Source organism: Herpailurus yagouaroundi, unplaced genomic scaffold (genome assembly GCF_014898765.1).
Source record: "Herpailurus yagouaroundi ecotype Mexico unplaced genomic scaffold, PumYag 159, whole genome shotgun sequence".
Classification (NCBI taxonomy): Eukaryota; Metazoa; Chordata; class Mammalia; order Carnivora; family Felidae; genus Herpailurus; species Herpailurus yagouaroundi.
In genome coordinates this window covers 2,304,342-2,330,853 of record NW_024412400.1, presented here as the reverse complement: position 1 = coordinate 2,330,853, position 26,512 = coordinate 2,304,342, and the positions used below count along the sequence as shown (strand labels likewise).

General features: G+C 49.6%; 1 protein-coding gene across 1 annotated transcript in view; it reads left to right on the top strand.

Annotated features, from left to right (window-relative positions):
• TRIM71 (tripartite motif containing 71) overlaps positions 1–25,828 on the top strand; it is a gene marked incomplete at its 5' end in the record, with an annotated part of 64,795 nt that extends 38,967 nt beyond the window's left edge. Inside the window, 3 exons of the mRNA XM_040480086.1 lie at positions 2,762–2,929; positions 17,726–17,860; positions 21,005–25,828. Of these exons, the coding sequence (XP_040336020.1) occupies positions 2,762–2,929; positions 17,726–17,860; positions 21,005–22,456 (1,755 nt within the window). The remainder of the gene's footprint in view (positions 1–2,761; positions 2,930–17,725; positions 17,861–21,004) is intronic.
• Between the last annotated feature and the right edge of the window lie 684 nt (positions 25,829–26,512).

Below are 26,512 nucleotides of genomic sequence, written 5' to 3'. Positions count from 1 at the left end.
CTCAGGCAAGCAGGGGAGGGGCAGAGAGAGGGAGAGAGAGAATCCCAAGCAGGTTCCGCACTGTCAGCACAGAGCCCAGCTTGGGGCTCCATCCCACGAACTGAGATCATGACCTGAGCTGAAATCAAGAGTCGGGTGCTTAGCGGACTGCAGGGTCTGGATTTAAAAAACCCAGAAGAACCACCTTGGTTTCTTGCAGTCACACAATTGGCACCTGGAGCCTGGCTTCCTTGCTCAGCCCAGAGTTATTTCAAAGGACTTTGGGTTTCTGGTGTTCAGTCCCCGAGGTAGGGTTCCCAGGATTTCAGGGATGGAAGCGGTCTCTGGAGGCACCTCGCTGGACTGCTTGTGTTTCACAGACGAGGCAAGCCCGGTCAGGTGACTGGATAGACGTCCACGGCCAGATGGTGCCGGGCTCGGGCTGACAGCTTCAGGTTCTTTCCTACTCACTGCGAGTGAAAGCCGTTCTGTTCACAGAGACTGAAGAAAGCCAGGGGACCCTGGTCAGTCCCCACAGCTGTCCAGAGAAGGGATGAAGAGGGGATTGCTTACTGTTCGGCAGGGGCAGAGAGGACAGAAGGTTCAGAGACCTGTCCCATTCGAATTTCAAAGGAGCCTACAGAGGGAAGGTTTTCACACTTCACATGAGCATAGGAGTGACCCCTTGATTCCCGTGACAAATGGAGGGAGCCAACGGGAAGGCAGGAGGTTGAGTTGTTGAAACGGGGTGGGGGAGGGTGCTTTAGCCCCACATCATAAAAAGAGACTGTCCAGGAATTTCCCCCAAGTTTATCTGCTTTAGCATCTTTTGGTTAGCATTTAAGGTCAGCTTGAAAATTTTAGCTTTATCAGATTAGATGATCATTTCTAAAATGGTGAACCGGCTTTAAAAAGCGATTGGTCTTGGAGGCAAATTACAGTCACCAAATTTCAGTCGCCCTCGGTTGCTGGGAAGGTACTGCACTGGCCCTCGTCTAGTCACAAGGCTGATCCCATTTCTTTCCTATAAAATGGGGCCCATAAACTTACCACAGCGGAACCATTTCTTAGAAATAGGAAGTGGGTGGCTCAGTCGGTTAAGCGTCTGACTTCGACTCAGGTCGCAATCTGGAGCCCCACATCGGGCTCTGCTGACAGCTCAGAGCCTGGAGGCTGCTTGAGATTGTTTTCCTCTCTCTGCCCCTCCCCCGCTCGTGCATGTGCATGCTCGCGGTCAGTCTGTCTGTCTCTCTCTCAAAAATAAATAAACATTAAAGAATTTTTTGGAAAAAAAAAAGAAACATAATCGAAGTCTTTCCCCGATTTCTGAGTCCAGCGGTCCCTAGAGAAGCAGCCTAAACCACGCAGGACCACACAGCCCCCTTCTGACTCCCTGCACCCTCAGCAGAGTCGGCCTGTGGCCCTGAGCTTGTCTGGGGACACCATCTCCCAGCGGATGTGCTCGGATCGGCGTCTGGTTAGTTAACAAAACAACCTGAAGAGCAGACAGTCAGCATCCGTACTTTCGCCCGGGCTCCTTTCTGCGAGGGTCTTTCTCCTGGGAATGTCGCGGCCCTCCCTGCCCGTCTGCAAGTCGGGTAACGCTCTGCCTGCTCTGGGCCGGGCTTCCGCGCAGAATCGCCTGGCCTCGGGTCTCCCACCCTGGACGCCACAAGACCTCGTAAGGTGCTCAGTGCTCTGGTGAAGAGCCAGCGTCTGGCGGGTCTTCCAGAAGGCTCGAGTTGGCCGCCCTGTTCTGCCCTTGCTTGCTGTGTGGCCCTAAGACGCCTCGACCTCTGGTCTTCATCTGGGGATTAAGCGTATTGTGTGCGGAAAAGCAGCCCCTCGGACACCGCTTCCCTGCCTGTTGCGCGTCGGCTGGCTTTTCCCCAAGCCCAGGTATGCCGGCAGCGAATGGAAGCTCTGCTCTCGAAAGCCGTCCAGCCGACGTTGACAGAGAGCGGTGCTAAGTGCCCTGCTCCGTGGAAGGATACAGCTCGACTGGCCCAGTTTCTGTGCCAAGGAGCTTCCGCTCTTGAGAGCTCCTCGTTTATCAGCAGGTGAAGGTTGTGCCAAGCCGTGTCTCCCTCCCGGCAGGCTGGGCCCCAGGGAGATACAGAACATCACAAAGCAGTTCTGTCAGCACGGGCTGCCTCTCGGGGTCAACTCCTTGGAACAACTTGGCAGGAAGAAGAAAGACAAGAAGCTGGCTGACCTTACCACTAGCTTTTTGCCTTCGTTCCAGAAGCTTAAGCCCAGAGCTTGCCCGCGTGCCTGGGAGAACCATGCTTTGCACTTTGCGCTAATCTCCTTGATGGGGGGAGACTGTGGCTGCGAGCTGCCCTGTGAGGGTGATTAATACTGGCTCCTAACTGTGTTTCACACACCCAAGAGGGTGGGGTGGCAAGACACATTTTTCTGGTATATTCTTTCTTTCGGGCCACCAATCTCAGACCAGGGAGGTACAGTCTTAGAACTTTTCTGGGCAATTAATCTGAGACCTAGGGAAAATCTCATGCCAGGAGGATTGTTTTGTTTCGTCTTTGCCTTTGGAGTCTCGGTTAAAGTTCTGAATGAAACCGGAGTGGAAAGAGCGAATTGGTTGTTTTCTCCTTGAGGGGGTAAGAAAGGAGGACACGCTGCCTGCGGTTGGCTGCGGGGGTGTGCTTGCTAAGTGGGAAGGGGGTGTCTGGGGTCTGGCATCCACAGAGCACCCCTGAGGCTGCCTCCCTCCCCGCTAGTCCCAAATCTCATTAATGCTTGTCCCCTCTCTGGTCCCCAGGTGCTGCACCTGTACTGTGACACCTGCTCAGTGCCCATCTGTCGTGAGTGCACGATGGGCCGGCACGGCGGCCACAGCTTCATCTACCTCCAGGAGGCGCTGCAGGACTCCAGGGCACTTACCATCCAGCTGCTGGCCGACGCACAGCAGGGCCGCCAGGCCATCCAGGTCAGTCGCCCCCTTTCCCTTATTCTTTCTTGCACGTGAAACCTGTCCCACTCCCTTTCAGACGGCATGTGTAGGTTACTGGGCAGGCTCCGGTGTGTGGGGGCCTGGGAACAATGACCCACACGAGCTCCTGTGACCTCCGTGCAGCAGTAATCCCTTGGGGAGGGGGAGGGTTTGCCAAGGGGGATGTGGCCAAAGTTGACTAGCCAGTCAGGGCTTGTTTCGCACACTTAAGCTCCCTTCCCTCCTCTGCCCTCCCCATCATCTGCCTGTTTCTCATCCAGCCCCCTCCCCAAGTACAAGTGGGCGTTGGCATGCCTCAGCGGGGACTACAGAAAGACTGGGCGCTTAATGCTTTCCAGGCAGATCTCTCTGCTGCTCAGATTTATTTATTTATAGGTGAGACAGAGGTGAGCAACAGAAGTTTAAGATAAGGTTCAGAATCTCAGAGTCTTTCCCAAACAATAAAAAGTCACTTCCTGGTAACTGAGACCCTTGTTTCTGTTGAGTCCCCATCCCTTTGGGTTTAGGAAGGGACACATGTAACTTTGGGGCATAGAAAAGTTCTCTTACCGTTGAGTGATAGCATACCTGAATTGATTTAAAATCTTCTTGCCTGGTCCAGACAACAAGGTTTTAAGAAAAAATCATGAGAGGTTTTCCTTGTAGGAAAAGCTTGAAAGTCAAGGAAACATTGCTAATCGTTGAGCAGAAATTGAATGGAGAGTTCACATTCTTAGAACATTTGAATAAGTGAATTGTGCAATAAATAAGACCTTTTTTGGAAGTGGTAAGGAATTGATCATGTGCTGTAAAGAAAGGGCAGAAGGGGGCGCCTGCCTGGCTCAGTCGATTCAGCATCCAACTCTTGATTTCTGCTCAGGTCATGAGCTCGCTGTTTGGGAGTTCGAGCCCCACATCGGGCTCTGTGCTGACAGTGCAGAGCCTGCTTGGCATTTTCTGTCTTTCTCTCTGCCCCTCCCCTGTTCACATCTTCATTCATTCATTCATTCATATTCCCTCCCTCTCTCCCTCCCCCTCTCTCTCTCTCTCTCTCTCTCAAAATAAATAAAGTTAAAATCAGGAAGGGGCAGAAGGATAGTTCTGGGTTTTAATAAGTTTCTCAGCAGCTATCCTGTTCCTATGCATGATACTGAAGTGGTCTTTCTGAAGAGTCAGATCGTCTGTTATTCAAGCCCTGTGATTAGAGGTTTGAGCGTCTGTTTCTGCAGTGACTACTTCTGGCATATTCTAACGCCAGAGCGGGCTGCTTTCTTCTCTATGCCTTCAGAGTGGTTCTTGGTTGCTCTTAAATTCTTGGTTGTCAGCATCCCCTTTAGCGCATAGCTGTATTTTATTTCTGTTCCGTTTTGGTGAGCTTGTGTCCCCGAGGATGCAGTGGTTGGTGGCTCCCCTTTTTACGGCAGTGGGGACTTCATCCGTTGCCTTACCCTGCTGGTGTCTCCTGGACCTGGCTGCTGTCAGCGTCACCTGGGGAGCCCCAAGACCTGCCGCGTTTGGGTCCCCCCCCCCCCCCCCCTGCCGACTGTGGCTTCATCTTATTAACCCCTTTCTATCCTTGGAGATTGAGAACGCTCTGGGGTCCTTGAGACATGATTCACAGAATTGCTGGTGCTCTCCACTTTCTGGGATCAGCCACTCTGGAAAGAAGAACGAGTTGTCATGATTCGCTAGAGACGTAAAGAGAGATCTGTGATCTGTGACTGCAATGATGAAATCTCAAGGAACTGGAAATTTGAGAATTTCACGGAGAGGAGAGAGAAGGAGTCGGACAGAGGATTTTGTCTCCCATGCTTAACTTCCTGCAGCGAATACAGTCACTGTTAGCAGACAGTCTGCTGTGAGTAATAAGAAGAACCTAGGGGTGAGATTCAAATATCAGCAGTACTGCTGAGCTCAATGGGGGCATTTTGGGGAGGAGCCAAGTGGCAGGAATGAGATGGGAAGCTCAGTTTGTTTAATCATCTGCATGGCCACATCCAGGTATACCTGCTGAACATCATCTGCATAGATTGTGAATTGACTGCTTCAAGGTCGCTGTGTAACTGGGAGTGGGGGGCAGGGAACGCACCCTTTTGGGGCTCTTGGTTGCAATTCTTCGGAACCTACTCTCAGCCAGTGATCCAAAGATTGGGGTATGATTGGACAACCATTTCTGTCTGAATGTTCTTATCAGGTTCTCAGTACGTTGACTATTCCTAAAACTATCTCGTGGCCCTCTGGTGAAAGTAGAGAGGTTCATACCTGCTAAGAAGTCTCCTGAGTGTTAGAAAACACGGCCCTTCTTTTCCGTCTGAGTCAACTCTGTGATGCCTTTGGGGGAGGGAGGGGGACCTGAGGTAAAGATGGAGAACAAGTTAGTTCTGCTCAAGTCATTTGGTGAAGGGTCAGTTTGTTCCCATGTGAGCCTTAGAAACAAACCATCTCCAAGGTCAGAAGACTGGTAGGGACCCACTCTTCATTGTGAACAAATGTTTCGCAAATGGGTTCCTTCTAGGAGGTCAGGACATCATTGAAACTGATTTAGTGAGAACAAGGAGGAGTTTGCTTTTAACTGAGCCCCTGCTTTTGTATTTAAGGAAGAACACAGTTCTGAAAGCTTCAGGTAGAGTTCCTGTCTCAGTGATGAATCTAAAAACCATTTATAAAGTACGCCTGGAAGATGTTGGAAAAATCCATCACTGGCTAGCACAGGGTAGGCTCTGGTTTATTTTCATAAAGACATAATTAAGAATTAAGACTTGTGTGCAAGTATACAAGTGTTTTTTCCTTTGTTGGTCACTAAGCAGTGGAAAGGATGTCGGATACTGAGAGGTTCCCCACAGGGTAAAGAAGCGACCTCGGAATGCCAGGAAAGAACACTACTTCGGGTGCATGGTGCTTCAGGCACTTGTTTTCTTGCATTGGTCAATGTTCATGAAATAAATGGCCTAACCACATAATTCATACACTGCCATTTAATAGCGTTTATATTAGAGAATTCAGCAGATAGTATGAAGGCTGTTTTTGTTTTGTTTTGGTGTTAAGTGGGGAAGGGGCAGAGAGAAGTAGAGAGAGAATCCCAAGCAGGCTCTGTGCTATCAGCTTGGAGCCTGATGCGGGTCTCAAACTCAGGAATCATGACCTGAACTGAGATCAAGAGTTGGAACGTAACCAACTGAGTCACCCAGATGCCCCTGATTTTTGTTATTAATGTGAACACTGGAGAAGGAAGGGGGAACATAATTAACATAAAATTTGGGGGAGTGGTAAGCTATTTTAAAACACACATCTAACTGGTGCACACACACACCCTTTTATACATCCCTTAACTCCATTTAAACTAAAATACAGAATGATTCCGGTCACAGGGTAAGAGATTCTCTTTTCTTTTGCAAGGACATTTAAATCGCAAGTTTGAGGGGCAACTGAGTGGCTTAGTCAGTTAAGTATCTGATTCCTCTGAGGTCATGATCTCAGGATTCATGAGTTTGAGTCCCACCTAGGGCTCTCTGCTCTCAGCACAGAGCCTGCTTCAGATCCTCTGTCTCCCTCTCTCTCTGCCCCTCCCCTGCTCGTGTATGTACTCTCCCTCTCCCTCTCAAAAATAAACATTTAAAAAATAAAGAAGGGGGTGACTTGGGCCTAGATCATGATCTCCTGGTTCGTGAGTTCGAGCCCAGCATCAGGCTCTGTGCTAACAGCTCAGAGCCTGGAGCCTGCTTCCGATTCTATGTCTCCCTCTGTCTACCCTACCCCACTTGTGCTCTGTCTCTCTCTCAAAAAGAAGTAAGTGTTTAAACGATTTTTTAAAATAAAAAAATAAATTAAGTTGCTGAGTTTGATTTGGACATCGTTGGTCTAAGAAGCTATCCTCAACTTGTTCATTTACCCTTTCTTTGTTCTTTTGTTGTTGTTCATTTACTCATAATATTATTGAATAAATGCATCATTTGGGAGCTTTTAAATACTTCTCGTGTGTACTGGCAAGTCAGCAGGTTCAAGAAGCAGGAGATATTCTGGAAGGAGGCTTTATTTTTGCCAATAACTTAAGGCCTCAAACTGAGTAAGAAGTTGTAAGGAATAGTTGTAAGAGATTTAAATTATGATAGCAAACACCAAAATAAAATCCTAGTAAGGGTTATTACATGGAAAGGAAGGGGACAAGTATTAAAAAAAAGAAAACGCAAACTGGAGGTAGATATATTAGAAGTGAAACGAGGAGGGTGCATGAGTGGCTCAGTCGGTAAAGCGTCCGACTCTTGATTTCAGCTCAGGCTGTATCTGTCTCACGGTTCAAGATTGAGCCCTGTGCCCGGCTCTGCACTGATAGCATGGAGCCTGCTTGGGATTTTGTCTACCTCTCTCTGCCCCTTCCCTGCTGGCTGGCATGCTCGCTCTCTCTCTCTCTCTCTCTCTCAAAAATACACTTAAAAGAAGCAATACAAGAAACTTATGCATAATTTTAAAGTTTTTATTTTTTGTAAGTAATCTCTACACCCAACATGGGGCTTGAACTCACCACCCTGAGATCAAGAGTCACATGCTCTTCTGACTGAGCCAGCCAGGTGCCCCCAAAATGCATGCATGTTAATAGGAGAACCGCAGACTAGCAAACGGGGCAGAGAAATAGTTACTCTGAAAAGATCATAATCAGTAGGCACAACTTTTAGGAAGGAAGAGACAACACGGGTGAAGGAATGAAAAGGCTGCAGACACCTTGCAAAGACACAGCCTGACCGCTTCATCTAAAGTACAGAAGTGTGTTCAGCCTGAGCAGTAACCAGTCATAATGACACCAGAGCACTATTTTGGATAAGTGACGGAGTAAGTACACCACACGTAATCTTTGTGAGTGGGAGAGCATGTTTTGAAAAATACCCAGAGCTTTAAATATGGAAGGAACTCCGTCCTCTTAATAGGAATCTCCAAGGCCACGTCCTACCTCCCGAAGGTGCAGCTTGTACCAGTAGGAAAGGTCAACAATAGGAATTAAGGTTTCTCAGCCCCTTACATTCATAGAGTTTGGGATCACATTATAGTACAGTGTTAACTAAAACTAGGAAACCCTGAAATTGGTCCAGGAAAAATTATGCAAAACCAGTAAAGATGCATAAAAAAATTATGGGAGGAAGTAGAAATAAGCCAAAATGGGAATAGTGGCGTTTTGCTGATTATGGTGGGACTGAGGCAGTTTTCTTTCCCCCAGTTTTATTGAGGGAAATGGATATTCAATGAACTGTACGTATTTAAAGCATATGAACACATATATATTCAACGTGTATTTCACCCATGAAAGCACAACTATGTCAAGGTTAGGAACATGTTTATCACCGTCAAGTGTTTTCTTAAATTCTTGTGATAGTACCTGCTTTCCAGGTCCCAAGCAATTTATTCACCCCATTCTGTCATAGTTTAGGATTTTGTTTGTTTTAATCCGGGAGGAAATGAATTTAGCCATGAGTAACAGGCCTTCACTCTGCTCCCAAATGTGGTAGCTTAAATATGCAAGGCGTTAATTTCTCCTGTTTCAAAAAGTTATTCTAGAGGTACAGATAGTCATTGGGGAATCCTTCAGCTTTGCTTTGCCATTCCGAGGTGTTGACATTCATACCTTTGGCTACAAATGGCTGCTGGAACTCACGATACAGCATCTATATTCTGGACAATTGAAAGGAAACAGGCATGCTCCCACCTTTTATAGAGATTTCCTAGAAGGCTGCATGGCACTTCTCAATTGGTCAAAATCCAGTCTTTTGACTGCTTCATTCGCCAGGGCGTTTTTCCTTCCAAGTGTTTATTTAAATTCCAGTTAGTTAACATACAGTGTAATATTAGTTTCAGGTTTAGGATTTAGTGATTCGTCACTTAACATACAACAGCCAGTGCTCATCACAAGTGCCCTTCTTAATACCCATCACCCATCTAATCTAGCCTCCCCACCCACCTTCCCCCCAGCAAACCTCAGTTCTCTATAATTCAGAGTCTGTTTTATGGTTGGCTTCTCTTTCCCCCTGCCACATGTTCACCTGTTTTGTTCCTTAAATTCCACACATGAGTGAAATCATATAGTGTTTGCCTTTCTCTGACTTATTTCACTTAGCATAATAGACTCTAACTCCATCCATGGCAAGATTTCATTCTTCTTTATGGCTGAGTACTATATGTATATGTATATATACTATATGTGTGTGTGTATACACACACACACACACACACACACACACACCACATCTTTATTCGTTCATCGGTCGACGGACATTTGGACTCTTTTCATAGTTTGGCTATCATTGATAATGCTGCTACGTATAACAGCAGGGTGCATATATTTCCTTGAATCAGTGTTTCTGTATCCTTTGGGTAAATTCCTAGCAGTGCAATTGCTGGATCACAGGTTAGTTCTATTTTTAATTTTTTTCAGGAACCTCCACACTTTTCCAGAGCGGCTGCACCATTTTGCGTTCCCACCAAACAGTGCAAGAGGGTTCCCCTTTCTCTGCATCCTCGCCAACATCTGTTATTTCCTGGGCTGTTAATTTTAGCCATTTGCAGGGGCGTTTTGATTCAAGTTCGCTAGAGCTTCTGTTACTCTTCATCTGATAACTAGTATTAGTGAGTAGTAGTGATAAGAGTCAAGTGGGTGTTGTGCACACTGGCTATCTTTGCCCTACCCTTTTCCTGAGTTCCTTTATTGGACTTGAGTTGCCTACCTGGTTGAAAGGGTAAACGCTCTTCGTGTTAAACTACAGTGATAAATACCGCACCATTTAGCACAAAAATTAGAAGGACTGAGCTTGATGACTAAGCATGACTTTCTTAAATTGCACAAGTGAAGATAAATGTAAGTTAATCCAGACTTTCTGGACTACCTTGGTTCCCTGACTTCTGTTTTGTCTGATCACTTTAATAGACCGTGCACCCTGCAGCATTCCTATCTGCCGCTATGGAAAGTCTATCCCAAGGAATGCTGAGGATGGCTACTGTTTTGTATGAATTTATACAAACTAAGGCAGAAAGTAGATGAAAGAAACCTTTTTTTCTGTTACAGATCTGGAAATGGAAGAACAAAATTTAGTCGTTATGCTTAAGATCCCAGATCTCCTCAGCCATAGGCCTTGTCTTTTCACCAATAAGAATGAACAGTCCTGGGGCGCCTGGGTGGCTCAGTCGGTTAAGTGTTCGGCTTCAGCGCAGCTCATGATCTCATGGTTATTGAGTTCAAGCCCCGCGTCGGGCTCTGTGCTGACAGCTCAGAGCCTGGTGTCGGCTCAGGATTCTGTGTCTCCCTGTCTCTGCCCCTCCCCAGCTTGCACTCTGTCTCTCTCAAAAACAAATAGACCTTAAAAGAAAAATTTCAAATGAGCTGTCCCTGTTTCCTGAGCTCTACTCTGTTTTAGGCACTGGAACAGGCACTTGCTCCAGTATGCGAGGTTTGGGTGTTTGTTCCATTTGGCAGAGAGAAAATTGTGCTTGAAAGCGACTAAGCAACCCCCCCAGAAGTCACAGTGGCAATGAGTGGGGGGATTGCAGTTTGAGTCCAAAACTGATGGTCACCTCTCATTGGGGGGGGGCAGCTGTGCCCCCGCCTTCCCTTCTTGTGCGCGTGCACTCAGTGTACACAAATGTGAGGGACTCGAGTGCACCATGACCTAATTGACATTTTTCCCAGGCTGTCTTCATGAGGATCCTTGGTTGCAGTTGAATGAAAGGAGATGAATAGTCTCAGGGGACCGGGTGGAACACGGATGGATCAGGCTTCAGGTGTCCAGGGACTCAGACCTTGGTGCCAGCACTCGGTCTCTTAGCTCTGCCTCTCTCCATGGTGGCCTCGTCCTTGCTGTTGAACGTGGTGGGCATACACGGAGATGCCTTCCAGTCTTGCAGCATTGCAGCAAGCTATCCTCAGGGGGAGAGTTTTCCTTTTCCTCTCTTCTCCCTGTTGGGGAGAGGTTGGAACCTCCATTTGTAAAATTGCGGGGAAGGGCCCTTGATCGACCTGGCATCCTTCATTCCTCCTTGGGCACTGCACCTGGAGGCACTATGATTGGAAACTTCCTTTGGCCTAAATGAACGAGCACGAACACATCCCATAAGTAAAGGATGCTACCGCCAAATCTGCAGTCAGATTTAAGTTCTTACCAACCTTACCTTTGCATGAGTATCCATGACCGTTCCCAATATATCTGCACTCCGTACAACTTGGGACTGGTGTGTTTTCATTTCCTTCTTACCAGCTTTTGTTTATAAAAGACTTTTAAGAGCTCCGTTCCCTTTCTTCAAACAGGCACATTTACCCGTTATTAAATTACAAGTATTGGATGTACAGTTGACTGTGAACCACGGTTCCTGAGATAAAACTCTGAGAGACTCACTACTTGTTTTCATTTAGCTTGAGACACTTAGTTCCAGAAAAAAAAACACCCAGAAGCAAATCCTTCAATTAATTCTGTTTAATCCTGTATAGAGAATTAACTCTGACAAAGGGTCTAGAGTTATCTACAACGAAGGAAGCATGAAAGATGTCTGTAGTGTACCTCATCGATGTTTTAAGACTGATCACTCAATTTTTAGGGCTTTTTAAAACCTTTTATTACTTTGACTCTTCCTGGAAGTAAAACTTTTTGGTCACTTATGTAATTAGAGGGGTTCATAAGGTGCACTGATTCCCCTGGGGTGGGAGAGATGTCTATAATCAGGATCAAGACACAAGTTGCTCTCGTAAAGGGAGCCTTGATTTTTCAATTAATGTATTTATCGTGCTTAAGATGCCATTGATTGTAATATACACATTTATTTTAGATGTACCTCACAAAGGGAAAGCCCCACTGACAGTTTTAAGATGAGTGTTAGTTTTTTTTTTTAAACTTTAATTTTATTTTTTTTAACGTTTATTTATTTTTGAGACAGAGAGAGCGCATGAACAGGGGAGGGGCAGAGAGAGAGGGAGACACAGAATCGGAAGCAGGCTCCAGGCTCTGAGCCGTCAGCCCAGAGCCCGACGCCGGGCTCAAACTCGCGGACCGCGAGATCGTGACCTGAGCTGAAGTCGGACGCTTAACCGACTGAGCCACCCAGGCGCCCCAAGATAAGTCTTAGTTTCAAAGTATTAAATGTGATAAAATTACATTTTAGAGTGAACTACGGTATCTCCCATGTCCAGTTTTCTGCTCTGTGAGTTTGCAGGTGACATCGGCATTCTCTGGTATTCTTCTGCCTGTTGGGACACTAATGATACCAGTCACCTGGCCACCCCTGTTTCCCCTAACAGACATCATTAATCGCTTTCTGTACTCTTCCCTCAGAAACCCAGTTGGCCTCCACACTGAGTGACCAGCACTCGGCTGGCACACTGATTTGCCTACCCAGATGGAGACCCTCAGCTTTCAGATGTTAGACTGAACCTGCCAGCTCTAAATGACAACATTGGGGTGCCTGCGTGGCTCAGTCAGTTACACATCTGGCTCAGGTCCCATGAGATCAAGCCTGGTTGGGATTGTCTCTCTCCCTCTCTTTGCCCCTCCTTCGCTCACACATGGTTCTGAGCACTCATTCTCTCTCTCTCTCTGTCTCTCAAAATGAAAAGGTTTAAGAGATAACATGAGGGACGCCTGGGCAGCTCTGTCAGTTGAACATCCAACTTTGGCTCAGGTCGTTACTTCATCGTTCATTGGTTCCAGCCCTGCGTTGGGCTCTGTGCTGACAGCTCAGTGCTTGAAGCCTACTTCAGATTCTGTGTCTCCCTCCCTGCCCCTCTCTCCCTCCCTCCCTCTCTCTGTCTCTCTCTGTCTCTCTCTCTCTCTCTCTCTCAAAAACAAATAAACATTTTAAAAAATTAAAAAGGGGGGCGCCTGGATGGCGCAGTCGGTTAAGCGTCCGACTTCAGCCAGGTCACGATCTTGCAGTCCGTGAGTTCGAGCCCCGCGTCAGGCTCTGGGCTGATGGCTCAGAGCCTGGAGCCTGTTTCCGATTCTGTGTCTCCCTCTCTGCCCCTCCCCCGTTCATGCTCTGTCTCTCTCTGTCCCAAAAAAAAAAAAAAAAAAAAGTTGAAAAAAAAAAAATTAAAAAGGATAACATTTTTCTGGGGTGCCTGGGTGGCTCGGCTGGTTGAGCATGCAACTTCAGGTCAGGTCATGATCTCATGGTTGGTGAGTTTGAGCCCCACGTCAGGCTCTCTGCTGTCTGCTCAGAGCCTGCTTCAGATCCTCTGTCTCCCTCTCTCTGCCCCTCCCCTGCTTGTGCACGCGCTGTTCTCTTTCTTTCAAAAATAAATTTAAAAAAAAAGAAAAAAGAAAAAAATAACCTCCTTCTCTAGCTGCATGCTTGTTGGGTAATTTTTGTTTCTCCCTTCTTTATTGTAAATTGAATGTTTCTGTTTTTGAAATTTACCCAGCCCTTTTACCCACTGTCACTTTCCCCCTCCCACCTGCCCCTTGTTTCCTTCAAATGCCCTGTTTAGATAATGGAAACTAGTTCAGCAGGTCCTGGTCTGCACATCTTGGAATGCAGTGCTTGACCGGACTTTATATGATTAGGAAAAGGACGCTATGTTTTGTCTCTGCACGTAGGGCTTTTATGACTCTCAACCCAGGGAATGAGCCTATCCTTGCGCACTTGGGGATCGCTCAAGTTACAGTAAGAGCTTTGAACCCCTTCTACCTGATTGAAAAATAGAAGAAACCGTCCTTGTCATAGAAGGGAAATCGAGACCCGAGGGCCTGCTAGGGACCTGGCAGGGAGCAGGCCTGGCTGGGAGACAGTAGGGAGAGAGGCGAACAGACACTCGTAGCCAAAGAGGGTGGTCCTTGCTCTGTCCTGCAGGAGGTTCTTGTCCTGCGGGAACGTAAGCCCGTTACTTCCATTTCCGGTGGTTTTTATGGAGAATCAGTCGGTATATGATACGGCGCTGGTATAAATAGCAGCTTGCCGCCTCTGCTTTCCGTTGAGGAAGCTAAGAAATCTATGGGCAAAGGCTTGGTTGCCTCGGTCATGTATTGACTGGGACGCCAGCTAACGCGTCTGAAAACAGGGTGTGTGGGTTACTAAGGTATACTCTGCACGGAATCTGACCCCCTTCGCACTTGTGCCGTGTGGTGCTGGGCTGTGGCCCTGCAAACCACGTGTCCGGAAGTCGGGAAAAGGGACTTCCTTCTTCCATTTGCCTTCCTGCTCGTAGCAGCATTTCTTCGCCCTGGCAGCAGAGCTTAGTTACAGTTTCCAGCTTTTGCCACTCCCAGAATGAGCTGGGCATGGCCCCTGGTCCCTGCTTGTAACCGCGTCTCTTGTCTGTGTCCTCCTGGCCCAGGGGTGGTGGCCGCTTACCAGTTACTGTCCGCCTCTCGGCCTCCATATGCCCTTTGCCCTGACAGTTCTCCACTTCCTGTTTAACCAGATTCTCTACACTAAATCATCTCCGTTTAAAAAAGTCTGGTGAGGTTTCCCATTTTCTGAATCCATCCTGACCGCCTGAGACCTTTGAAATCGACCTCGCGCATTTAGGATACCTGTATGTATGCTTTCAGTGATTGATCGGTCTAAATTTTGATCGTTCGGTAATTTGGATATTTCCATCTGCTTCAGTTTGTTGGCTGCTGTTTCCTAGGGCTGCTATAAGAAATTGCCATAAACTGGTGACTTAAAATAGGAATTTATTCCTGCAGGATTCTGGGGTCTAGGAGTCCGGAATCACGGTGTCAGCGTGGCTGTGCTCTGAAGGCTTTAGGGAAGAACCACTCCTTGCCTTCTCCAAGCTTCTGGTGGTCACCAGCACTGCTTGGTTTCCCTTGGCTTGTACCTGCACGGCTCCTGAGTCCCGTCCCTGTTGTCATGTGGTCTTTCCCTGCGTGTCTGTGTCTTCACATGGCCTTATGTGATGCTCCCTCGTTGGATTTGGGACTCCCTCTAGTCCAACATGACCGCATCGTAACTCGTCAGCCTGAAATTGGGGGACGCAATATATTTTTTTTAAATATTGATTTATGGGGCGCCTGGGTGGCGCAGTCGGTTAGGCGTCCGACTTCAGCCAGGTCACGATCTCGCGGTCCGTGAGTTGGAGCCCCGCGTCGGGCTCTGGGCTGATGGCTCAGAGCCTGGAGCCTGTTTCCGATTCTGTGTCTCCCTCTCTCTCTGCCCCTCCCCCGTTCATGCTCTGTCTCTCTCTGTCCCAAAAGTAAATAAACGTTGAAAAAATAAATAAATAAATCCTTTAAATATTGATTTATATTTTTTAAACCTTTTTTGATCTTTCACATTTACTTATTATTGAGAGGCAGAGAGACATAGAGTGTGAGCAGGAGAGGGACAGAGAGAGGGGGAGACACAGAATCTGAAGCAGGCTCCAGGCTCTGAGCTGTCAGCACAGATCCTCGAACTCAGGAGCCATGAAATTCATGACCTGAGCTGAAGTCAGGCTTAACCAACTCAGCCACCCGGGCTCCCCGAGAGAGAGGGAGGGAGAGAAAGAGAGGGAGAGAGGGAGAGAGCGAACGAGCAGGGGAGGGGCAGAGAGAAAGGGAGACACAGAATCCGAAGCAGGCTCCAGGCTCTGAGCTGTCAGCACAGAGCCGGACACGGGGCTCGAACTCACAAACTGTGAGGTCATGACCTGAGCCTAAGTCGGATGCTTAACCAACTGAGCTGCCGAGGCACCCCTAATAGGGATTTGTTTTTGAGAGCAAGAGAGAGCATGCAAGCAGGGGTGGGGCACAGGGGGTGGGGTAGAGGTGGACTTCACACTGACAGCAGAGAGCCTGACCTCAGGCTTGAACTCACAAACCACGAGATCATGACCTGAGCCGAAGTTGGATGCTTAACCAACTGAGCGCCCAGGTGCCCCTGGGGGAGACAGTATTGAACCCAGTATACTTACCTAGTGCTTTGTTAAAATAATGGCCATGGCCGCAGACATTAGCACGGGTAAAACATATCATGGACTGTGTAACTAGCCCCGCGTTTCGTTTGCTATGCAATGCAATGACACTTAGGTAGGAAAGGTGGAACAGAAACACGGGAAGGGGTCGTTCACTGCCAGTTTCAGGAAGGAAGTGGCATCTGAGCTGAGTTGTAAAATGTAGGCTGAATTTGGAAGAGACTGCATTCCAAGCCATGGGTAGTCTCTGAGCATTCCAGATCTGCCCGAGTGCCACCTCTGATCAGCTCAGTGGATTGTTAGGCCTCACAGGGATCAGGGCAGAGGATGCCATGAGCAGTCAGCCACGTCAAGCGAGGGTGCTTTGGAGGCCGTTGCGATGTGAGTGTGACTTTCATGCCATTGGCGCGTCACCTAGACTGAGAGCATTAACGGGGGGATTCCCTGTTGTAAGCAACTGTTTAAAGGGAAGCATAGTCCTACAAATAAGGGTGCTCACATGTGTTGTTGGGTTCCATTTATGTGAACCATCCAGAAGAGACAGCGGTGTGGAGACAGCAGAGTATGGGCGCCGTGGGGAGAAGGGAGGTGGAAGACTGCCTAGTGGGTGTGGAAATGTGCGGGGCTAGATGGCTGTGATGCTTAACGTAACTCGGAAGGTGCTAAATACCACTGCATTTTAGGGCCTACGTCTATTACCACAATTTAAAAACAAAATTGGGCAGGAAGTGTGCGTGGGCCTAGGTGCAGGACTGTGCCTGTAAGCCGGGAGGTCCATGGGATGAAGGGGAAGCATGCTTGAGGTTCCGCTGCAAGTGTTGCTCTGCAGAGCGCTGTTGATAAGGTAAACACGATGTCCTACTCGGCCAGGGGCTGTGCTGAGCTCCCTCTGTGGATTTTCCTGCCTTTCCCTCCCCTTCGCCCAGGCTGCAGAAGGCCAGACCCTTGTCCGAGGCCTTGCAACTACTGGAACGTGGAGCTGGGGTCTGAAACTGGGGTACCCGACTCCTAGGATGACTCCAGCCTGCTTTGCCCAAGACTGCCTCAGTTGTATCCTCCACGTGCCGGAACCCCTTGGTCCAGGGTGCGCCCGTGGTTGGTTCCTGATCCCAGACCAGGCTCCAAACCCTTGGTGCTCCTCTAGGCCCCTCCTAATTTGGGATACCCACCCTAAGACCTGTTGAGCACCGTCAGCGGTTTGGAATCCCTGATTTCATACCTCAGTATCTCAAAGAAATCCTTGTGGCTTTTCAAGACACATCATGTAATATTAATGAAAACACTGGGCCTTCTGTCTTGATTAATTTTTTATGAACAATAATACGTCTGATTAAACTGGCTGCTTTACTAGGGCTGCTGGTACAGGGTGGGGCACACGGTGGTGCGGAGATGGTCTGGCGAGCTGACTTGGCCACAGGGTGCGCACGGTTTCTCTGGCAGAGCAGACAGTCCCCTGGGTCACTTGGGGCTGGTGCTGGCTGGAATGCGCTGAGCTGCTAATGCTTTGACAGCAACGGGAGGCCTGCAGCTCCCCCACACCTTCGCCTGAGGGCTGTGCTGGCCTGCGGGGTCTTCCCTGGTGGCCAGTAAGGCCAGAAAGTCTGTGGGGAGTGGCACATTTCACGTCCGATCCTCCTTCCCGGTTTTCGGCCGGGGCCCCGCTACCCTGGGCTCCCGGTGTCAGAGTAGCTCTTAACGGTCCTGACGTTTGCTGTGTAGGTGCCGTTTCCCATACGAGGAAGTCCGGCGCTTGCCCGCACCTCCCTCGGTTCCATGTCGGACAGGTGCACTCTCTCCCTGCGTGCCTGCTTTCTTTCCAGGGAAGCGGGCCAAGTGGTCCCGGGGCCCAGGCTGTGAGCTTTTCGGGTCTGTGACTTGCACGGAGCAGCGGAGGTCCTCCTAACGCCGTGAGCTTGTTCTTGGTTTTCCAGCTGAGCATCGAGCAGGCCCAGACGGTGGCGGAACAGGTGGAGATGAAGGCCAAGGTGGTACAGTCGGAGGTCAAAGCCGTGACTGCGCGGCACAAGAAGGCCCTGGAGGAACGGGAGTGTGAGCTGCTGTGGAAGGTAAGGGGAGCTCGTGCACCCCTGCCCCGGCCTCCGCGGCCGGTGGGTTTTCAGTGAGCTGCAGAGAACCCATGAGGATTTGAGCGTCTGCTCGCTTCCAGACCCCAGCTGGAAGCCAGGAGGTTCTCCACAGAGGTGGTTGGGTATCCTCAAAAGGTGACCGAGAGAAGGGGACACGGTCGAGAATGTTACGAAAGCAAGCAGCTGGGAAGCATCCTTAATTTTGGGGTCCTGCCTAGTTGTCCTAACTGACCCCCTGTCTCCCACTTGGGAGGGCAACACGCGTGTGCCCGCTCTTTAGATGAAATCAGCTGGAAGGAGCCGTCTCCCCACCCAAGTCTTCATGCCAACATTGTCTTCTCTGATCTTCCCTCTGCCCTCGGAAGAGGAGAGAATCTGTTGCCTGTGAAGGGGTCTGAACTTCAAGCCAGTTCAGCTGTAATCATGGTCTCTTAATACATGAATGAGACCATACACGTTGCTGAGTAAAAAGGGTGCACTTAGGTGTGTGCGTGCTCGTTTTAATCATCTAAACTATGTGAAGGTAGAGATGGGATCTCAGTTTCTGAAAGTGATCCTCACCAGTCACTATGCCCTAAAATGTTCTGCAAGGCTGCGTTGGAGTTGTGCGTGGCGCTTTCCATTTAGTTAGCTCACAGCCAATTGCTTTCTGCCTCTGTTGGCTTCTCAGGAAATAGGACTCAGTTGCCTTTTGATGAGAAGCGAAGAATCCTTGGGTAGAAGAAGTCTCAAGATTTTATTCAGCACATATTTTATGGAGGCACCTTTGTGGGCCTGACATGGTTTTCAGACACTCACGTGCCCCCACGGTCTGCCAGGTCATGCCACCCACGACTGTTAATTATAACTGAAAGGGGCCCGCTTTGTGCAACCTGAGAGCTCTCTGGAGAGCTCTGCCACAAACTTGCTCTTCAGGATTTGCTGATGAAAAGGCCTTTGTGCGAAGGAGTTTCTCTGCGCATCTCACCTTAGGTACCCTCCCTCCTGTGAGGCCGACTCCTGCCCTCTCCCTAAAGGCAGTTCTCTTTCAGGGGGCTTGGAAAGCAAGTTTTTAGTCTTGGAGAAGCAAATTTGGAAGAAGAGTCAGTCTCTTTTCGCAATATACTTTGTTTCTACCTCATTTCTAAAAACTCATTCTCCGATAACCTCTGAAACAAGCTCACTCGTTCGGAACACAGGTACCTAAGTCCCATTTGTCTTTGCTTTTTATTATTATGCCTCGCCCTCCAGATTTTGTGGGAGTTCCACTCTCTTTTACTAATTACTGCCTTTCCGCCCCTCCCAGCAAAGCTTTCCTGCCTGTCTCTGCTCGGATACGTCTTTGTTATACAACATCTCATTTTCTTGCATCATGCATTACTGAAGGGATTTGAGTGCCAGGTGACCCGGTTTTGTGTATCTAGATGTTTTTTCATGCCTGTGGCTTACACATTTCCAGGGGATTCGGCTACCTTGTGGGATTAGCTGCAGCCACCTCGTTGAGAGATCCAAACCAAAGGCCAGAGGTTTGGCCCAGTGCAAAACCAAAGGACAAAGCTGCTCTTTGATCTGTCCCCACACGTGTCCTGCTCCCAGAGCCGACAGATGGAGAATCATGAATGGGTCAAAAATCACATCATTGCCCCCACCAAGGGAAGATCGGACTGAAATCCAGGCCCCCCCCAGCAGGAGACCCTTATTCTGAAATAGTCTTTCTGTGGTATTGTCATCAGCAGAGCTCTCAGAAGTCGTGATTCTGTCTGCAAAATGGCACGAGTCAGCTGGGTGGCACCTTTATTCCCATCACAGGGGAAATCACTTTAAATTGGAGGACTTTTACTGATCTGATGCAGAAACATGGAGAAGTGGCTCTCTTTCATTGGTCAGAGTGAACCCCACGCTCCCAAGTAGAGCGGCTTGAGACCCTCAGAAGCAGGGATTATTTGGGGCAGGTCTGATTTCAGGTTTGTAGATCACAGCAATTTGGATTTAAAGGGCTCCTTTGGAAGTGCAGGCCAGTGGTTTCCAAAGACTTATCTCCAAATTTGGGGTGTGGGGCCTTTCTGTGGAGGCAGAAAACCGTGGAGATGGGATGTGTGGCCGGGCAAGGGGGTACAGGTTGTAATCTTGAATTAGGTTCTCAACAAATCCCTTCACTCCCTCCACATACAGTCCTTCTTCCTCTCAGGGGCGGGGGCCGTAGAGAGAGGGAGAAATCTTTGAAGAGATTGCAGGCTCTGTGGCTGCACTGAAAATTCAGCCCTTCGGGAGTGCAAGACTGGCCTTGTGTCCACTGGGAGGTCCTGCTGCTGAGGACAAAGACCTTACTCTCTGTTGGTCATTATGCACCCCCAGTGCCTGGCACAAAGCAGGTGCTCCGTAAGCATTTGTTTTGTGGCTCTTCTTCGCTTTTGATTTTGATTTTATTATTACAGGAATAATGAGAGAACTCCATATGTCCTTTTCCCAGATTTACTGATCACTTTACATTTTGACCCATTCTCGCCATTCTACGTGTGCACTCTGTATGTGATTCGAGCGAGAGCCAGTTGGCATGTTGTGGACAGGATGCCTCTTTACCCTCAAACACTTCTGTGTTTATTTCCTCTGAGCAAGGGCATTCTCCTACATCATCACAGTTACTCAAAATCAGGAAGTTCAACCTTGGAACCATGCTAGTATCTGATTCCCCGGTCCCTGCTCCGTGTGCACCCGCACTGTTCTGTGGGGTCTTTTTGTTTTTGTTTGAGAGAGAGAGCACACACGGGTGGAGGGAGCCGGGCGGGACAGGGGAAGGGAGCGAGGATCTCGAGCAGGCTCCATGCCTAGCCTGAGCCCTCAAGCCCTAGCTTGGTCCCACGACCCCTGAGATCATGGCCTGAGCCAGAATCGAGAGTCGGATGTTTAATGGACTAAGCCACCCAGGTGCCCCCCGCACCCCCCGGTCCAGGATCCTGCACTACAAGCCCTAGTCCCGTTTTCAGTCCTCTCTCATGATCTGGGACAGTTCCTCGGCCTCCCTCTGTCCTGGGAGTTGGGCCGTTTCTGAAGAGCACAGGCCAGCCGTGTGTCTGAGTGAGCGGTGCCGGGCCGTGCGTCTCGCTCCCTTGCCTGCCTCAAAGCCTCCATGCTCTGTCCCTGCAGGTGGAGAAGATCCGCCAGGTGAAAGCCAAGTCCCTGTACCTGCAGGTGGAGAAGCTGCGGCAGAGCCTCAACAAGCTGGAGAGCACCATCAGCGCTGTGCAGCAGGTCCTGGAGGAGGGGCGGGCGCTGGACGTCCTGCTGGCCCGGGACCGCATGCTGGCCCAGGTGCAGGAGCTGAAGACCGTGCGCGGCTTCCTGCAGCCCCAGGAGGACGACCGGGTCATGTTCACGCCCCCGGACCAGGCCCTGTACCTGGCCATCAAGTCCTTCGGCTTCGTCAGCAGCGGGGCCTTCGCGCCCCTCACCAAGGCCACGGGCGACGGCCTCAAGAGGGCGCTCCAGGGCAAGGTGGCCTCCTTCACCGTCGTCGGCTACGACCACGACGGGGAGCCTCGCCTCTCGGGGGGCGACCTGATGTCGGCCGTGGTCCTGGGCCCCGACGGCAACCTGTTCGGTGCCGAGGTGAGCGACCAGCAGAACGGGACGTACGTGGTGAGCTACCGGCCGCAGCTGGAGGGCGAGCACCTCGTGTCGGTCACCATGTGCAACCAGCACATCGAGAACAGCCCCTTCAAGGTGGTGGTCAAGTCGGGCCGCAGCTACGTGGGCATCGGGCTCCCGGGCCTGAGCTTCGGCAGCGAGGGCGACGGCGACGGCAAGCTGTGCCGCCCCTGGGGCGTGAGCGTGGACAAGGAGGGCTACATCGTCGTGGCCGACCGCAGCAACAACCGCATCCAGGTGTTCAAGCCTTGCGGGGCCTTCCACCACAAGTTCGGCACCCTGGGCTCCCGGCCCGGGCAGTTTGACCGGCCGGCCGGCGTGGCCTGCGACGCCTCCCGCAGGATCGTGGTGGCCGACAAGGACAATCATCGCATTCAGGTCTTCACGTTCGAGGGCCAGTTCCTGCTCAAGTTCGGCGAGAAGGGAACCAAGAACGGGCAGTTCAACTACCCTTGGGACGTGGCGGTGAACGCGGAGGGCAAGATCCTGGTCTCAGACACCCGGAACCACCGGATCCAGCTGTTCGGGCCCGACGGCGTCTTCCTGAATAAGTACGGCTTCGAGGGGGCTCTCTGGAAGCACTTTGACTCCCCCCGGGGCGTGGCCTTCAACCACGAGGGCCACTTGGTGGTGACCGACTTCAACAACCACCGGCTCCTGGTCATCCACCCCGACTGCCAGTCCGCGCGCTTCCTGGGCTCCGAGGGCACGGGCAACGGGCAGTTCCTGCGCCCGCAGGGTGTGGCCGTGGACCAGGAGGGGCGCATCATCGTGGCCGACTCCAGGAACCACCGGGTGCAGATGTTCGAGTCCAACGGCAGCTTCCTGTGCAAGTTTGGCGCCCAGGGCAGCGGCTTCGGGCAGATGGACCGCCCCTCCGGCATCGCCGTCACCCCCGACGGGATGATCGTGGTGGTGGACTTTGGCAACAATCGGATCCTCATCTTCTAATCCCGCTCTCTGGGCTTCTGTGTTGGGGTGTGCGCATCTCCCTCTGTCTCCGTTGGAATTTCAAAGAAGAAACAGTCTCAGGGAAATTTCTTTTTTTCTTTTGTTGAAAGAGAACAAGAAGAGTACAACGTTGCTTAAGTCCTACCTCATCTTTATTTTTTTTACAGATGAATGTACTTCTCTTTTCTGCAGGGATTGAGCCTGTGACGTGATAATTTCTATCTACCTCATGAATCTTTGCATTTCCTTCCCCAGCAGGCCCTCTGCCCTCCTCCCCACCCTCACTCAGTGGAGTTCACGTTTCCCTCTGACCCTCCGTGGGGCGTGATATGCACAAGCCTGGCGTCTCTGTGGCTGGGTGGGGGGCACTGGATGTGTGTGGTGGGGGTGTATTCTGTAGATTGAGCCAAGGAAACATGAAAAAACTACGTTAAAAAAAAAATGAAAAACTATAAAATGTGGAAAAATAAGATTTAAAAATGCTTAATTATAGAGTATTTGTGTTCTGGAGAATACTGTGTTTTGGGGATTAGATTGTGTTGTGTGATCTTGGTCTTTTTGGGAAACTTTTTTTGATTTTTTTTTTTTGTGTGTTTGTTTTTTTTTAATGCTGCAACAGAGAACTTTTCTGTGTTCTCCTTTTATACCTCAGTGTGTTTATCATCCTGTTCAGCATCTTTTCTTATTCCTAGAAAATGTGGCTGTGTCTGTGGCTTGCTAGCCAAGAAAAGCAGACTGTTCTATTCATATTTTAGGATATGTGATCCTTGTTTCCTTTAAGGGACGTTGGGTACACCTGCGTGTTTGTGGGTCCGAGTCATCTTACACCAGAATAGTAAAGCTGCGGGTGATATACCACCACCCGAAGAAACGTTTCTTCTCACGCTTTGGTTTCTAAAAAATAGATGTAGCTTAGGATTTTGGATTAAAAGTATTCTCAAAAGTTAAGTACTCTTAGTTTGCTGTTGGTTATAAAGTTCAGTGGAAGGAAGAAGAACATCAGCCTCGTTCTCAGAAGAGAGGGTATCCGGCCTGCCTGACCGGCTGACTTGTGTGCGGGCGGGCAGGCGAGTGCCGAGGTAGTCCACCTAGAGCATGAGAAAGAAACAGGCTACCCCGGCACTCTGAGGGAGGGTGGAGGTCAGTCCCCGACCCCGGCTTGAATGTCGTTCTGTTAATGCGAGGTGTTTCTTTTCCTAAGAAGAGTAGGCAAAGAAATGACCTTTTACTTTAAAAGCACAATTTTTTTCCTGCTTTGGAAGTTCAGGGAAATAGAATGTTTGAAAGTCAGACGGGAACAGCTCACCCCCGCACCCTCTACCCGGGTCGCTTTTGCAGAGCGGTCTGCTTCCGAGCCACGCAGTAGGACCTCGTGGTTCACGTGGATTTTTTTTTTTCCCCCAAAGGCCTTTGAATGTAACGGATTTGTAAACCAAATTGCCCCAACCCAACACGTAGGATGCAATGCCTTTTGTGAAACCTCTCTCGGTACCAAAGAATGAACACTTAAGCCAGGCTCCCGCTGCAGAACTGTGGGATGGCGTCCGTCACTTTACAGGGTTGGATTGTTGTAAGCCGGACTCGGGTACAGAGCCTTGTGCGTCTGGGCATTATCTGTCTTTCAGGTGGGAAGTAGGTATAGCTGACGTTCTGCTTGTGAGGACCCACGTGGGTCCCTGCATTCCCCCAAATACTGAGTAGGAACCAAATTCCAGAGTGGCGCACCTCGGGAGGAAGAGGTGGTCTCTGACGATGGGCTTACGGGGACACCTCTTGTCGAAACAGAAGGACTGACGGGTCAGCGTCTGTCCCCGTATGTACGAGAGAATTACCCTTGCAATATGGACGTAGTTTTAAACGAACAGGAAGAGCTAACATGTGCAGAAACGTGTTTTCTTCCTCCCGGAGGAAGAAAGGGTGCCGGGGGCAGCGTAGCGAGCCAATCAATGGTCTCCTGGACGTGTGCCACTTTCAGGGGACCCTAGGTCTTCCCCGTTGCGTTAGAGCAGGGTTTCTGAATGACCAATGTGGGGAAAAACTCATAAAGGAGAACCGCATGCAATAAAGGATCCAAAGATTGGAAAGTAGCTTCCAACTGCTGCCTCCCGGCTGCTGTGTTTCAGGGGGAGGAGGCGTCAGGAAATCCTGTTTTGGAAAACCGCCTTTTACTGAAGCATTTGGTATTGAGTCCTTCCCTAGTTCCTATTCAGTTGCCTCTTATTTGCCCCTAGGTTCTAAGTCCTTTGGTAAAGGGTTTGTATAATTAAACATTTTTGTTGTTTTTTTATTTTGGAATAACTTGGTGCTGACCTTCCTCCCTTCGCCCTCTCCCCCCAACCACCCAACAGACCACCCTTTAAACACCAAAGACAACTGGTTTTAAATGCTTACGAAACTTTATTTTGAAGAAATGGGTCTTGGAAATTCTTAGGAATGTTCTCGGAAACCTGGGATGAGTTACTTCAGGTAGTCACTACCTTTGAGTCTCCCATCTGTGTTCTGATCTGCCCTTCCCGGGGCCCCCGTAAGTGGGGGGCTCGTGGGACCCGAGTGAGAACTTCTCTTGGTGAGTGGCGGTAACGGGAAACTGCTGAGTTAGCATTTCTCGGTGGATTTGGTTGTAAAGCCAGGGTTTCCACACGGGACCGAAATGATCGGGTCTTAGTTAATAGACTGACCAGTTTGCAGGCTCAAAGCTAGTAGGTTCCCCCTCCGGAATCCGTGTGGAGGTACGAGGTGCTGCCTCTTGCCCTCGGGGGCGGGACACCTCCTTACCTTCCTGCACCCAAAACTGGGCGTCGCTGCCATTTGAGAAGCATGGTCACACTTGGGAAGCTTTTGTTTCTAAAACACTGGCCATCTGTGGCTGCCCATGATTGACTCCTGACCCACAGGGATCGGTGCGAAGCACTTTGGAGTGTGTTTGTTGTACAAGGTGGAATGCTCCAAATCAAAGAGCGAGGAGGAGAGCCAACATTTGGAACTCTGGTGTGAGTGAGGCCGTTCAAAGTAAGGGTTTTTAACTGGATATCTCCTGCCCGTTTATGAGGTGATGCTAGGGTAGGTAGGAATTGGGTCGAGGAGAGGAGTCTTGAACTTGAACATGGTGAAAAGATAAGGTCGTGGGTGCTGCGAAGGAGGAAGGAGTATAAACTGTTTCTAATGAGTAAAAGTGCTGTTCAGACAACAATCCCCATGTTTGTCTGATCTGGTCAGGTGGCAGGGTGGCATGGGGCGCAAGGTCGGTTTATGCTTGGACAAGATCCCAATTGGATTTGGGTATGTACGTTTGGGTATCGAGATGGCTAAATAAACCGTGGATAAAAACCACTTTTGGTTGACAGAGTTGACATTTCAGAAGTGTTAGTCTTTAAAAATTTAAAAAAAAAAAAAGTCTTCTCTCTGTAAACTTGGTCACGAGAAGCAGTGCTGTCTGGGAAACCTGTGCTCTAGTGTGGCCGGCAGGTGGCAGGTGATTTCGCCGGAGCCCGTGGTCCCGGGTGGTCCCCAAGTGCACGCGAGCTCCTTGATTGACGGATGCCCTTAAGTCTAACTTATTTGGGGAAACACCTACAAGGGTACCATAAACAATCTAAATTGTGTGTTGGGCCAAGTCGCCAGATTTGAGGCACTTTGATGGAGTTCTAAGAGAATGGCTTGAGATTGGCTCGTTTGGTTTCGTTCTAGTTAAGCCAAAGCTTAATGATTTCAGGAGGGAAGTCTTTTGAGGCTTGAAGCAGCAGAATACTGTTTGTGTATGTGTTGCCTTCCCTTTTGGAAGATTCTACAATTGTTGTGTTCTGGCAGATAGCGAAAGATACGCCAAAGTTCTACGCTTGTTTTTCTGTTTCGAAACAAAAATCCAGTGGTGCCAAAAGTACTTAGGGTGTTTATTGAAAACATCACTCTCCTTGATTTTCCCACAGTCTGGGGCTGTATAAAAGTCAAACGCTTGTAGTCAGTCCGTGTGAGGATGCCCTACAGCCAGGCCCTCCTGGAACTCGAGCTGTCTCTGGCTTCCTGCGGGCCAACGGCACGGGACGCCCACCCCCTTCC